This window comes from Camelus dromedarius, chromosome 7 (genome assembly GCF_036321535.1).
Source record: "Camelus dromedarius isolate mCamDro1 chromosome 7, mCamDro1.pat, whole genome shotgun sequence".
Taxonomy (NCBI): Eukaryota; Metazoa; Chordata; class Mammalia; order Artiodactyla; family Camelidae; genus Camelus; species Camelus dromedarius.
The window spans coordinates 62,790,596-62,805,591 of NC_087442.1; the positions used below are offsets into that span (position 1 = coordinate 62,790,596).

General features: G+C 34.0%; 1 protein-coding gene across 6 annotated transcripts in view; it reads right to left on the minus strand.

Annotated features, from left to right (window-relative positions):
* ANKIB1 (ankyrin repeat and IBR domain containing 1) overlaps positions 1-14,996 on the minus strand; it is a 206,799-nt gene that overhangs the window by 20,570 nt on the left and 171,233 nt on the right. For all 6 annotated transcript variants that reach the window (XM_064487578.1, XM_031454873.2, XM_031454874.2 and 3 more), the window contains 2 exons: positions 10,696-10,784; positions 4,217-4,347 (listed from right to left, as the gene is read on the minus strand). In XM_064487578.1, the coding sequence (XP_064343648.1) occupies positions 4,217-4,347; positions 10,696-10,784 (220 nt within the window). The remainder of the gene's footprint in view (positions 1-4,216; positions 4,348-10,695; positions 10,785-14,996) is intronic.

The window sequence follows — 14,996 nt, forward strand, 5'->3', positions numbered from 1 at the left end:
CTTTATGTAAGTCTTGTATATTTCTTAAATTTCTTTCTAGGTACATAAGGTCTTCTCTTTCAGTATATATTCTAGCTGCATATTGTTGGCACATATGAAGGCTATTACTTTCTGCATATTACTTTTGTACTCTGCTAGTTAACTGAATTTTTATTGTTTATAGTAGTTTTTCAGTTGATTCTTGTGGTTTTTCTAGGTATAGAATCATGCTGTCTGTAAAACATGACAATTTCACTTCTTCATTTCTAATTTTTACACTTCAAATTTCTTTTTATGGTCTGGAATCTCCAGTTCAATGTTAATAATATTTGTGATGGAGAACAGCTTTATCTCATTCTTAATTTTAGTGAGAGTGCTCTAGTTTCTCCACTAAAAATCATGTTAACTTTTGGACTAAGTAGATTTATTTTTATCATACTAAAAGGAAGATCCTATCTATTTCTATTTCTTTGTGTGTCTTATAAAGAAACGCTGTTGAGTTTTTGTCAAATGCCTTTTTAGCATCTACAGAAAGTTTATATGGTTTTTCTCATGGTATCTACTAATAAGATGAGGTATAGCAATAGCTTTAAAAATATCAAACCATTCCTATTTTCCTAAAATAAACCCTACATGGTCAGTGACTGTTCTAATGCAGTCTGTTGGATTATAGTTGCTAGTATCTGTGGGATTCCTCCCTTTAATATCCTACTTAGGATTTATGTATTATTATTCATATATAAGATGGACCTATTTATTTTTATAATCTTGTCAAATGCTGGCATCAAAGTTCTACTCAGTTTATAATAATTCAAAAGGTTTCATTCCCACCCCCTTTTTTAAAAATACCAGAAACAGTTTAAATCACATTGGAATTACCTGTTCTTCAAAGCTTTAATAAAATTCTATTGTGAAACTGTCAGGGCCTATTGCTTTAAAGCAGAGATCACTGGAAAACTCTTCTATGGAGAATGGTTTGTTTGGATATTTCTTCTAGGGTTAGTTTTAATAAATTTTATTTTGGAAAATCAATCCATTTCAAATCCAAGTTCAAATTTATCTGCAAGAGTTGAGCAAAGTTATCTCTTATTATTATTTTAGTTTGCTTTGTTTATTAATTAGTCCCCATAGTTCTTATATTGTGTATCTGAAACTCCCTCATCCCCACTTTTTTCTTACGCAAGCTTTGCGGTTTATCTTATTTTTCTCTTCAGAAAACCACTTTTTGGATTTATTTATTAGTTGTATTTTTTTCAGTTTTTAACTCACTGATTTCTGCTTTTAAAACAAATTCTTCTTCCTTATTTTGGGAATTGTTTTTTCTAATTTCTTGAGTCATATCCTTAATTCATTATTTTGTATTGTTTTAAAGGGATAAGGCTATGCACATTTCCAAATTGCTTTAAATATAGGCCTCAGGTTCTGAAAAAGTAGTATTTTCATTTTCCTAGTTTTCTAGAAATTCTTTAATTTCCATTTTAATTCTTTTTTTTCACTCAAGAGTTGAGAGATTTAAAATTTCCAAATGAAAAGGCCTTTTGTAACTTTATTGTTCATTTCTTTATTCCATTATGATCAGAGAATGTTGACTTTTCTTTTTCTGGATTATTATTTTTCTTTGACGATCAATGGTTGATTGTTTTGGTGAACGTTCCATGGGTATTTGAAAAAATGGACTAACTCCAGAATCTGAATATGTAGCAATCAGATATACCTTAGTCATTAAGTCAAATCCTATCTTCACTAATTTTTTGCTACCTGGTATCTCATGGACAGAGGGTTGAATTACAAGTCTCTGTCCTCATCTAGCCTTTCACAAACATGAACTTAGACAATAAACTGTGGACTTGTTTCAAGACTCTGATAGTATGCAAGTATTTTTGCTATCTGGTAAAAGCAATCTTTGTGCCTGATTTGATGCAAGTACCCTTTAGTACAGCTCCATGGAGCTCTCAAAATTAGTGGCAAAACTTTCTATAAAACAGACAAATTTTAAACTCTATGATAAGAAAAAGAATATAGAACTTAAATAATTTTTATTGTTTAGTTGCAGCATACAGTTTTACAAAGAGTCAGATCAATAAAATTACTGTAAGTGATTTAAAATGCAAAATTTATGTAGTCTCCTGAAAATTATCCAAAGGGAAATGAATAGTTTTTTAAAAATAAGTGAACTTATTTTTATAGGGCAAAATCTGTCATTCTTCTAAAATGTTTAACAGAGGGGTGGGAAGGGACAGATTGGGATTTCAAAATGTAGAATAGATAAACAAGATTATACTGTATAGCACAGAGAAATATATACAAGATCCTGGGGTAGCTCACAGCAAAAAAAAAAAAAAAGTGACAATGAATATATGTATGTTTATGTAGAACTGAAAAATTGTGCTCTACACTGGAATTTGGTACAACATTGTAAAATGACTATAACTCAATAAAAAAAGTTAAAAAAAAAAAAAGAAAAAAAAAGTTAAACAATTTGATTCCAGAGAGTAAATACTGAGTCACAAAACTGAGGCATTAATAAAGGTATCTTATGATTTAGTCATTATGTTAAAGCATGGCTTACACATGACCTATTGTTCCATCTTGACATTAAAAAAAAACTCTGAAATGCATAAAAATGTTCACTTTCTAAATGTCCTACCTTACAGCATAAGAATTACCTGTCAAGTTTCCTTTGTTCAATGCAAATACTTCAGATGATATATTAAATAAAACTACTCCACTTAAGCAGTATGTAAGTAAATGTTTTTAAAAATGCAACACAATCTTAAGCAAAATTTGTTTACGATAAATTACCTGATATCATTAGCCTGATTAATTCATGAAAATATTTATTTATTCAATGCACATTTATCAACTACTTACTGCTGGTAAGTGCTATGACATAAATAAAGATAATGTTGGATCCTGCCTCTTTGTTAGTAGCCCAATTTTATGGTCAATCTATATTTCCTTTCCACATCTATGTAGTTTATATCATATCATTCAACAAAAAAACTAATATGGATATTGGAGATAGGACTGCAAATAAGTGAAATAAGTTTGGCCCAATCAGCTGACCTAATAAGCATTTTTGAACATTTTACTCAGAACATCATACTAAGTTTTTTCCTTAGGAAATCATTATCACTGTCTTACCAAGACCATTCAAGTTAATTTATTAAAATATAAAATCATCTGGTAACTATTACCACTTTTGAAGTAATAATAATAAAGATCATTAGCTTCAAAGTTAAAAATTAAGAAGTACTTAAAGAGAAGGTATTGATGTATTTTACTGAAGTCTTTTTAAAAAAAATTTAAGTTATTTTTTGCTATCATCAAACATGGAGGTGCTAGGAGTTGAACCTGGGGCCTTATGCATGGGAAACATGCGCTTTACCACGGAGCTACACCCACTCCTGAAGTCTTCTTAACTATGTGGGTTTCTTGCACATCCTAAATTATAAAAACTATACTGTTCTTCTCTTAATAATTTTAAATAATTACTTTTATATACATGGTATCTCCAAGGAAAAGGAAAAAATTGAGGTATTATTATAATTTTAAAACAAACATGTTCATAAATAAAGACATGGATTAATAAAATTCTAGAATATTTGTTTTAAATATGGTAGTTTCTTTCTATGCAACTAAGTCAGGGGGTAGCCTTCTAACAGTAATTATTTATATTAATTTATAGCCAAGTGGTATTTCATTTTTAAAATAGTAATGAGTTACTTATTTAATTGATGCTAAAGTCTGCCCACTGCTTTGGGAACCTTTATTATATATTCTCCTATATATAGACACTAGGATTTAAATTTGGAATTTGGGGAATGTTTGGGCCCTGACTTGGACCTTGAGTCTAAGCTGCTTAAAACCAGCTTTGCAAGAGACTGACATGAGGTAGTACTTCATCATTTTATGTTATTATTATTAATGTATACACAACACTCTCTCAGGATCCTCACTGGAGGAGTGGGTGACTGGGAGGGAAGGACTCAGGCAGCCATCTCTAATTTGGCCAAATATCACTGAATCCTTACCTTTATTTTTAACATTCACCATGAATATAAAATTTAGTAATACAAGTCAACATTTCTGTCATTTAACAAAGAATGCAGAATATAATCTCCTAGAATCTATCTGAAAGCCAACAAGATTTTTACACTTACAGTATTTTTTTCTTTGGATTCATAATCAAATTAAGATTCTAGTCACAAAGCACATACAATCCTCTTTAACTTACCTTAGCACACTGCATATGATTGCAGCCCTCATTCTTCTGTATCGGAGACTTACAGTTAGCACAGGGCTTGGAGTTAGTTAACAACCAGAGACAATTGGCAGCATCCTCATAAGCTTCACTAACTCCCACAACTTTGAGATATTAAGCACAAATACAAAAACAAAGGATTTAGTGCACAACTTCTGGAGGGGAAACCCAAAGTTTTCTTTGCAGGTTGCCTCTCATTTTAAAATACGTATTTGTTTTCTTATTAGAGTCTATGGCAAAGCTTTTAAGCTGCTTCACTCTGAATAGGATAATTACAGGATAAGGAGCTGTACTCCAAAAGCTCTGTTTATGAAACCTGTTGTAAAGGAGATTTCTCTCTAAAGTTGTATCCAAATACACTGAGGAAGAAAAAAAACCCGAAGTTAAAAAAAAAGGCAGTATGTTATTATTTGTTTAAAACTATTATCACATCAAAGAAAATTATAGAAAGAATGGGTACTTTAGACAGTAATTTCTTAATTAGGCCAGTTGCAAACATAATTACCAGAAATTCTTCATCATAGTAAAAGACATGAAAATCACATTGAAATATCAACATCTTTTTTAGCCATGATTATTTAAAAATAAACTAAAAATAAATCCAATGTGACATGTCTTAAACTAAATTCATCATTTTCCCCAAACCTGCTCCATTCTCTATGCCCTGTCCTGGTAAATGACATCATCTACCCAGAGTCAGTCCAGGAAGAGCATGATCTTGAACACCTTCCCCTTTCCCTCACCTACTGTGTCCCCTTGATTCTATCTCTTTCCCTTCCACTTTGTCTCCTCTCCATTTCCACTTCTTATTGCTTTAGCTAGGGTCCTCCATACGTTTTGACAATTAAAACACAGAAACCAACCTATCTCCCCAGCTCCCTCTTCACCCACAACCCACACTATACTGCTTGTACAGTTATCTTTGAAAAAATACAAATTTTATATCTTTTAGTTACTCCCCACTGACTACAAGATAAAATCAAATTGCTTTAGCAAAGAATACAAAGCCCTTCATGATTTGGCCACTGTCTACCTGGCAAGCTTTTTCCACCCTTTAACCCCACACCAACCTTATACTTTTCATCATCTTAAATTCTGTTTATTCTAACTTGAGATCTGCAATCTTAAGAAATGTTGGGGTTTTTAAAGAGTATAAATTTTATCCTTTATATTCTCCAATTCCACCCCCCTACTCCCACCCCGCACTCTGCCGTGGAGAGATTTAGGGGATGCAGAAACTGGTAGATACATAATTAAAAAAATTTTTTTTCCTGCAAGAATGTCAGTAATCAAGTTTGTTTTGTTTTCTAGCTTCTAATACTCAAGGAAGCTCTATCTTCTCTTTACGGAAAGGGATGTCTGAAAATAACTTTGGAATCATTGAAAGTGGTCTATCCAGTTGAGACCCTGATTACATGCAGACATTCTTGGAAGGGTAGGGTTAGGGGTTAGCTCTATTGTTGAAAGCAGGGGAGAAATCACAAACTCTGAGTTTTAAAGTTCAAAAAAAGCAGTTACTCAGCCCCCGGATTTAAATCTCTGGAGAGGGCAGGGGACAAAGGTTGGGCTGACTGCCCCTGGGAAGTCGTCTGCTTATGAACTGGCAGAACTAAGCACCAGCAGCAGCCCTCTGACAGAGACTAGTAGTGGAGGAGTTGGGGGGAGGGGAGGGTTGTCTTGCCACAAGGAACCCTGGGTGCCAATCTACTTAAGTTTCTGTCAACAACAGAATAGCAGCTACTGCTGGACTGTAAAGCACTGGTTTTCAATTACACATGGCAAAGAGAAACAACAGTTAACTAGTTAATAGTTAAAACCTAATCACTAAGTACAACATCTAATTTTTGTTTAAAAGTAGTAGCCTTTTTCTTCCCTTCAGCATTGACATTATTTTTAGCTCAGAGGCTCCAACATATTCTTATGATCTTTATTGTCCATTGTTATAAAAAATAAAGCACAAAGCCATTAAAACAAAGCTGCTGTGTGGCCTGCAACATAACAGTTTTTTCCCTCCTACCCTTGGGAGAGAACGCTAGTTTCAAACTGCATTCTAGAGGATTACATGAAGTAAATCATGTTCAGGAAATAACTATTATTACAACAAAAATCTGTGCTGGAAAAAAATGCCTTCACTACCAGTGCTCTGGACACGCTCATTTCATACGTCTGCCCTTTGTACACACGCTTCTAAATACCCGCAATACCCGACCTCCCTTCAGTCCGCCTGGTGAGTCTTCTTCCCTTCACTTCAGTTACATGTCTACTATATCTTGATCTTCTTGCCTTAATAATCTACTGTGCTTAGGCCTCTTTGTAAGAAAAATTAATTTCATTTAATCAAGTATTACAGATAACAGTCTAAAGTCTATTATTAGAATCAACATGTATGGAAGTGAAAACAAAGTTGCTTTTAAAGACTGAATTCTTAAAGACCATTTGAATTGCATTCAATAATCATCACTGAGTATGTACTATGAAAAAATTGGTCTGAAAATTTTATAAATTATCATTTCACAGAAAATATAATCATTCCTGCTTTGTGCTCTGATTAGCTATCACAGAGGCAGTTTCAGTACTGAAAAACTGTATTTGAATCTTTATATGGGATTAATTCTTTGAGCTGAGCTCAGTATATTTTCTAATATTATTCACATTAATTAGATTTTGTCACTCCTTTTAAGTCTAATAAGTTAAAGAATTTGGAAAACTAGAGATAAGGGAGAAAATGATCTCATGAATCTATAAATACAGTTGAAAATTCTTATGCCAAAGATATATGACCATGATTCAAATTAACATGTAAACTCAATACAGCATTCAATTACAGTTTTCTTTTTTGGAGTATTTATTTTTACATATTTAATGACATTCTATTTAAATATTATAGTTGGCCTATTATTGTTTGCTTTAAGTGTCACCCTAAATTTCATAAATTTAAGTGGTCATTAACAGTCTACTGGTGAGTCACTACCGCCTTTCACTGTGGTGGATATACATCAGTACAGTGAGAAAATGCCTAGGTTTTTCTCAGCAATGGGAATTTTCTCTGTAGTCTTGGCTTTGGCTCCTTCTGTGATAGACCTGGGTCTCTTGCTTCAAATTTTCTAAAGTTCCTCCAAGTTTCTGAATTAAAACCCCATTTGAAATTCTTTGATGATGACTTTCAGTTTTTAATTTGAGGTCTCCCTATCTCTGGCCACCAGAAGTAACCACATATACTCTATGTACAGCATTTTCTAGTTCTATTTCTCTTCTCTCATTATCAGGATCATCATCATGTGCAAGGATATTCTGTCACAGTCCCACCAACAATCTCTACTTACTAGCCAGGTCATTCCCCCTTTCTTTCTCTAATAAAAACCTATTTTTGGGTATGGAATGATTGATGCACTTTTACATTGCTAAAGGATAACTAAAAATAGTTACCCATTTCAAAATACTTGTTTTATTCAAATCAGACACTTCTGGCCATTTTCTAGTCAAGAATTAAATAATTTCTTGTACTAACTACTTCCTGTGGTGCATTAATTCTTTTAGGCAACTGATAAGTACACTAGATTTACAAGTTACCAAAATGAAAAGTTATCTTCTTACCTCTCCTGTATAATACCTCTCCTCTCCTATCTGTATTGCCTCTGTCTTGTTCAAGCCCTTATGTCCGCTTACCTGGACATTCTGAGGTTGTCTCAGAAAAAGTATTCTTATCTAGTATCTCAATAGTCCCTAATTCATCATCCACACTTCCACCTGAGTGATCTTTCTAAATAAGCATCTTCAGTTATCACTTTCCTAAGCAAAACTCTTCTGGTGTCTCAGGATAAAGTCATATCTTTCAGCATTACATATGACCCTGTGCGTGATCTGGACTTCAGCCTGTGCAGTCTCATCTCTTACTGCACCTCTGCACTAGCTGTACTGAATTATTTGCAATCCTTGAATATGCTGTGATATTTTATAGCCCTACTTCATTCTAAGCCTAGAATGCCTTCCTATTCTGGTCTGTGTAAAGAATATCTACCAGCTGTCAAGACGTGACTTATGCATCAGTTAAGCTTCCCCTAACTCTCCTAGAGATAACTGATCTCTTTTGTCCCTCCCTTCCCTCACAATGCACCAGAGGTATACTGTTCTCTCACAGCACTTACAATACTTATTTTTCTGAGTTTTGTATATGGTTGTCTCCATCTCTAAAATACAAATTTCAAGAGCATAGAAGGCATCTTATTTCTGTATTCTACCATTAAACAGCACACAATAAATGTTAAAGACATAATGAAGATGCTATTTAAAAGCAACAAGTTACTCCTAAGTCTTCTCAGCATCTGTTCTGAGCTGTAGACAAGCACATTTAAAATCCACTGGACATCTCCACATATATGTCCTGCAAGTGCCTCAAGTGCAAAATGCCCACAACAAAACTCATTATTTTCCTCTGAAAGTTATTCCTTTATCTGAATTTCCTAAGTTAACCAATGACATCATAATCCATCCTTGGACCCAAACTAAAAATTCACCTTCCTACTTCTGGTCTCTCTCCTTCAGTTTACCCTTCCTAATTATCAGTTATCTTGATAAAAATATCTCTAATAATGCCACTCTACTAAAAATGCATTCTATGGCTTATTCTGTTAACAGGATAAATTCAGACAATGTGGCAAGAACTTCCACTATCTGGCAACACCCACCTTTCCAGCCTCATCTGCAAACTTCTCTCGTGGACCTTAATTTTAAATTCCATGGAAATTAATGAAGAACTACAGGTAGGTGGGCAATAGCAAGCCATCTCTAATAGAAATATAGATACTTCTAGGTGTCAGAAGCAGGAAAAGAAAGCAAAATCCAATTATCTTGCCATGTTTAAAGGTGTTACAGGGCAATGGTATTAATCTCTTTATGGAACTCACACACATAGACATAGCTATACACAGCAGGAGAACAGGGGAAGTGGGTGGGTATCCAGAGAGCAAAGGCAAGCTCTATCCGGTATTCAAGAGAGAGACACAATGAACCTGGGGAACAAGAACAATCTATACAAATCTTCCTGATTTGGGAAGCAGTTATTTAAAAAATATTTGTTGACTGAATGAAGAATGTATAGGACAGAAATGCTTAATCAGACCTCACTATAAAATATCCTGAGATTATCCATTTCCCTCTACACCTGTTTAAAGGACATAAATCTTCTCATCATGTGAAAGGGATCACCCTCATTGTCAATTAATAAACCGGTATTCTAGTTTACATAGTGGTCTCTTATCCATGGATCTGAATAACCCTGAGTCAGCACACAAAGTGAATCTCGTGAATATAAAATGCTGAGAACCAGCTCCTGGGCAATGGTGTGTTGCCCGATAGAATGCATGCCTATATAGTCTCATGGCTGCCAGCCAGTCTCTCCCAGTGTCACTTCAACTGCTGATAATACCTACCACACCTCTGCCTCTGCAGGTATGCTAAAACCCAATTCATATCTCGTTGCTGTCAGATTTCTTGATGTTCTCTGCCTCCAACCTTAGTTAGTCGTTGCTGTTTTTGTACTCTTGTCTTTATCCAACTACATTAGTCACCACATGATATTGTAATTATCTGACTGCTTCCCTTCTAGACTCTGTACTCTTTGAAGGCTGGCATCATCTTCTTATGTGCTTTGCTCATAATAAGTAGATGAACTGTGTGAATTCTTAATCCTGGTTTGCAACACCTCAAACTAACCCCATTATTTAAAAACTTAAAAAACACCAAATTAATTTTCATTTCTATTAATATGAAAGAAAATTGTCATAAAACACTTCAGGGGATGAGAAATTACTGCAAAGCAGATATATTTACTTGTTAAATATGGAAATTGCTATCAGGAAGGCTAATTAAAACCCACTCTGTTTGTCTTGTGTCACTCAATCCAATCCATTAGTTTTCTCATCTGTACAATGGGGTAACTAACATCAATCTTACAGTATTTCTGTGAGAATTAAGAGATAATATATTTACGGACATCTCAGTAAAAATTAGTTATAGACATGGCATTTAATGTAAGTAAATCCACAGAACCACATATTAGCAAGAAATTAACTTGCCTTATCCTCCACTGGAAGCTTTGAGGGAAATAATAAACTTCCTCTCAGTACAGATCATATATTTCTTCTCATAAAGTACAGAAAAGCTAGTGAGCCCACATCAGATAAAAGGAAAGGGCTGTAGGGGGTGAACTTAAACGGACCCCTGTTTACCCTCCCTATCTTAGGCTGGAAAATAAGTCCATCAGAAACACGGAACCTGTCTGTGTTTTCCCCATTGTGATCTCGAAAAGGATGTTGGTTAGCAGGTGATGTTAAAAAGGAGAGTTCTAGCATTAACAAACCTGAAACCTTTAAAAATGAAGACTCTAAGAAATAGGATGACATTATCTTTTGAAAGCTATTAGAAAATATATAGCTATCTAAAATTCCTCTTACGTTCTTCTGGTTTCATTTCAGTTATTTTTTGTAGCCAATTTTTCCATGTTTGGCAGTCACAAGGCTCATGTGCTTCACCAAGGCACTCCCTAAAAGGAAAACACAGAAAAGGCAATTAAAAAATATCCTGCATCAATATCAATATAAAAGAATAGATGGGAAGTACTATTTCAATTGTAAAGTTGAGAAAACAGGCACAGTGACTACTGAGAGATGAAGCATTTCAATAGAGGAATTGGAAACATGATTCCCAAACTTGATAAAACTAAGCCAGATTTTTCCTTAGTACGTTTATTTACACATTTTAAAAAGTTCAAAATAGATTTATCTAATATTTATAATTTAGTCTCTCATAACTTAAGAGCTGTAAAATATTTTTATCAGTTAGGTTCTATCTCACTAAGACTTTAAATTCTTGCAGTTCAAAGTGTGTTCCTCTGGCTAGCAGCACTGCATTACTTAGGAGCATGTTAAACACGCAGAAGAGCAGGTTCCATGAGACCTTCTAATTAGAATCTGCATTCTATCAAAACCACATGATTTTTCTGCATTTTAAAGTTTGAGAAGTACTATTTTATATCACATTCCTGTCATTACTTTTACCTCTGAATCCCCAAGTAACAGCAAGGGCAATCCAATTTACTTTTGAGTTTGATGGATCCTAATTTTCTGTTTTATTGAAATTTGGAAAATTTTGATTTAAATAATTAAAATCATATCAATTTATCATTTGTAACTTAATTATATACCTTTCTATAGGTATATAAAAGTCAAACATTAAAAATGACTGAGAGCCTTTACAAACTGTTTGTTTTAATTCAATGTGTTATATTCTGTAGTACAAAGCTAATCACTCTAGTTAATAACAAAATATCATTTTAGGTGAAGAAAAACCAGTCTATAGGTGTCATCATCATCACCACTAGTGTCTTTTTAAAAAAAGATCTTATTTGCAAAGTTTAAGTTTGTTAGAGACATGCTGACTGACAGTCTTACAAACTATGAAGTAACACATTTCACTATATTAAGAATGTATCAATTCTATTTGACACCCATTAGGATAGCTACTATTTTTTTTTAAAAACAACAGAAAATAAGTGTTGGTAGGGTGTGGAAAAACTGGAACCCTTGTTCATTGCTGGTAGGAATATAAAATGATGCAGCTGTTATGAAAAACACTTTGGTGGTTCCTCAAATAGTCTCAACAGAATTAAAAGCAAGGACTCAAACTTTTATGCCAATGTCCCTAACAGCATTATTCACAATAGCCCGAAGATGGGAACAACCCAAGTGTTCACTGACATATGAATGTATAAACAAAATGTAGTATAAACACACAATGGAGTATTAGCCACAAAAAGGAATGAACTTCTGATGCATGCTACAACATGTGTGAATGTCTTCAGACATTATGCTAAGTGAAATAAGCCAGACACAATGAAACAAATATTGTATGACTCCACTTATATTAAATATCTAGAATAGGGAAATTCATAGAGACAGAAAAGTTGAATGGTAGTTAACCAGCAGCTGGAGTTGGGGAGGGAATATGGGGAGTTACTGCTTAACAGTTACAGAGTTTTTGTTTGGGATAATAAAACTGCTCTAAAATGGTAAGGGTAATGGTTGTACAACACTGTGGATGTACTTAATGCCACCATATTGTATACTTAAAAAACCACTAAGTAATTTGAAAGAATAATTTAATTATCTTAAATTTCTGACTTATTACCAAATCTGGCATTAGGGAAATCTTTTCCATACTTTGGTTTTACATAGCTCCTTAACAACTTAATGATAATTTAACAGTCATTAAAAAAATACTGGGTTGATTAAAAGTGGAAGTAGATATATCACCTTAGTAGATATTAAAATCAACTCTGCTTTCCAAAAGCGTGATATCTGGATAACTGTTAATTTTAATTAGGTACATATAGTAGCATATACTAGAGTAAGAAATATGCCACAGGCCTAAGAACAGCGTTTCCATGTGGTACTTGAGAACACATGTGGGAATACAGAACTTACATTTCTTATGACTTATTAAAAAACCAAAGTGCAGACTATTTACATACCTGTAATATCTAGAACAAAACAAATGATGTCAACAACATAAGTTATTTCTGTTATGTTTAAGTCCCTCCTTACCCCCCATCTCCCAACTGGAGATTAAACAGCATATTCAATACTTTTTTTGTAGTAGATTCAATCGGTATGACTGACTCTGCTGTCAGAACATTTTCTGAGAGAAAAAAGAAAATAATCATGTGGGGGAGAAAGCTATTTGTTTTCAAGTAGAGTCTGAAAAAATTAATGTCATCTCTTCAAAAGGCCATAACTACTTATGAGTGTGCTTGCTTCTCTGAGGCTGAGTTGCATTAGACAGCAACAGAAGGTTTTCTTTTCCAGAACCTCACAGGAGGATGCAGGTGCTTCCCCAAAGTGCTAAGCTAATCAGTGGGATCACTTCTGAGTGTTATAACTGGTTGGCACAGTTTTTACTAGCTTCCAATGCAATTCTAAGAATGAGCATAAAAAGGAGAAGCTTGTAAGTAACAGAGAAGCTAGTGTAAAAACTGTAAATTAGAAGGAGAGCTAGAGGTTGCCATTTAATACCATTAAGTATCTTTGAAAACTAAGGCATCAGAGAAAATAAGCCTGACCTTTTCCAAAGTACAGTAATAACAATGCAACCAAATATAATAGGCGATTGATAATCTGGATTATGCAACGTGTGGGAACAGAGATTGTTCTGATAGAAACAATGGAAGATTCTAGAATGTTTTGCAGATATTGGAAAGCTAAATTCCTGAAGAAAGTTTTAACCAAGACACCAATGACTGAGGCAAGTATTCTGACAGATAAATTGTAATTAATTATACAGGCTAGTGTGAGAAAGCATTCTAGGTTCAGTTATTACGGGCACAGAACCTGTTGGTGAACAAGTTACAATAGAAAGGGCTATCCTGTGGTGGCAGACATCTCTTAGGGATGGCTCTCAACTGATTCTGTCACATGCAGTTCTTAAAAAGAAAAAATTACATTAGTTCCGTGGTTTCTGCAATCATCTTTAAAGAACATTTGAGCTTTTGAAGGAAAGAAAGATGCAAACCCATGATCACATGCCTTTATTTTATAATGATCTCTCTTGCAAAGCTTCCTTTTGCATGAAGCAGATTTTCCTTCTCTTTGAAACCCTAGATAAAGGCAGCAGGATTCTACTTAGAACTTCTCTTTTTCTTAGAATTTTTGACGAGGCAAAGCTTTGATACTATATGAGTAACAGTAGGAAGCCATGTAAAAACAGAGATTGCAAATTAATGCCTAGAGAGGTGAAGCAGTCAATGTAAAAATCCTACAATATACATATATCATATACCTACATATAGCAATCCAATAGCTTAACAAATTTCAAAACTGAAAGGTAACAAGGTTAAGTCCTGACTTGCTATGCCACAAAATGATTCTATTTGCTAAGTTCTCTACTATCCTTATGAATAGGAGGAGTAAATAATTACCAAATCTGATGTTAAATCTGTGTGGCTATCCACAGATCCCCCAAACTGGGATAAAATTCAAAGTAGAGCCTGTGATTTTGGCATACAGTCTCCAATGGATATTCACTATGATCAGCCTGGTATTTTGGGGTGTGAGAAAGAGTAAGCTGATATATTTCTCCAAACATTGGTCTAGAAATACATAGTTTATAGCATCATATATGTTTATAGACATATATAGATTTTAGAATCTAACCTATCTTGGGCAGGTTTCCCCATTACTGTCCGCATTTTCAGTCAAACCAAACTTATTACTTGCAGCATACAAAGAGTAGTGGGGAAGAATACGTAAGAATAAGTAAAAGGTTACCTATAGTAAAAACTAGTAACAGCTAGACCATAGAAACCACAGTGTTTAAGAAGACAATGCCAATCACAGATTTTTCTTTTCTTTTCAAAGCTTTATTACCCTCTGATCTCAGCAAATGTTTTCTTCTTCTAAACATTTTACTAATCTGTTTTCCACTTTTGCAGCCTCTTTGCCAATCCTCTTAATCAGCTTTTTTTCATCCAGGGATGCTTACATGAACCACAGAGCTCAGAAAATGATTTATGGGATAACTGTCCTCAATTTTCCAAAGGATAGTACATAATTAGTATTATTCTAGATGCACAGGATATATAAAATGGAGTGCTTTAGGGCACCAGAGCTTAAGTTTCTCAAGAAACTAACTCCAAAGAGGAAGTTCCTTTATTTTCTTATTTTAATATTCTGACTTTGCAATAAAGCAGATTCATATTCAT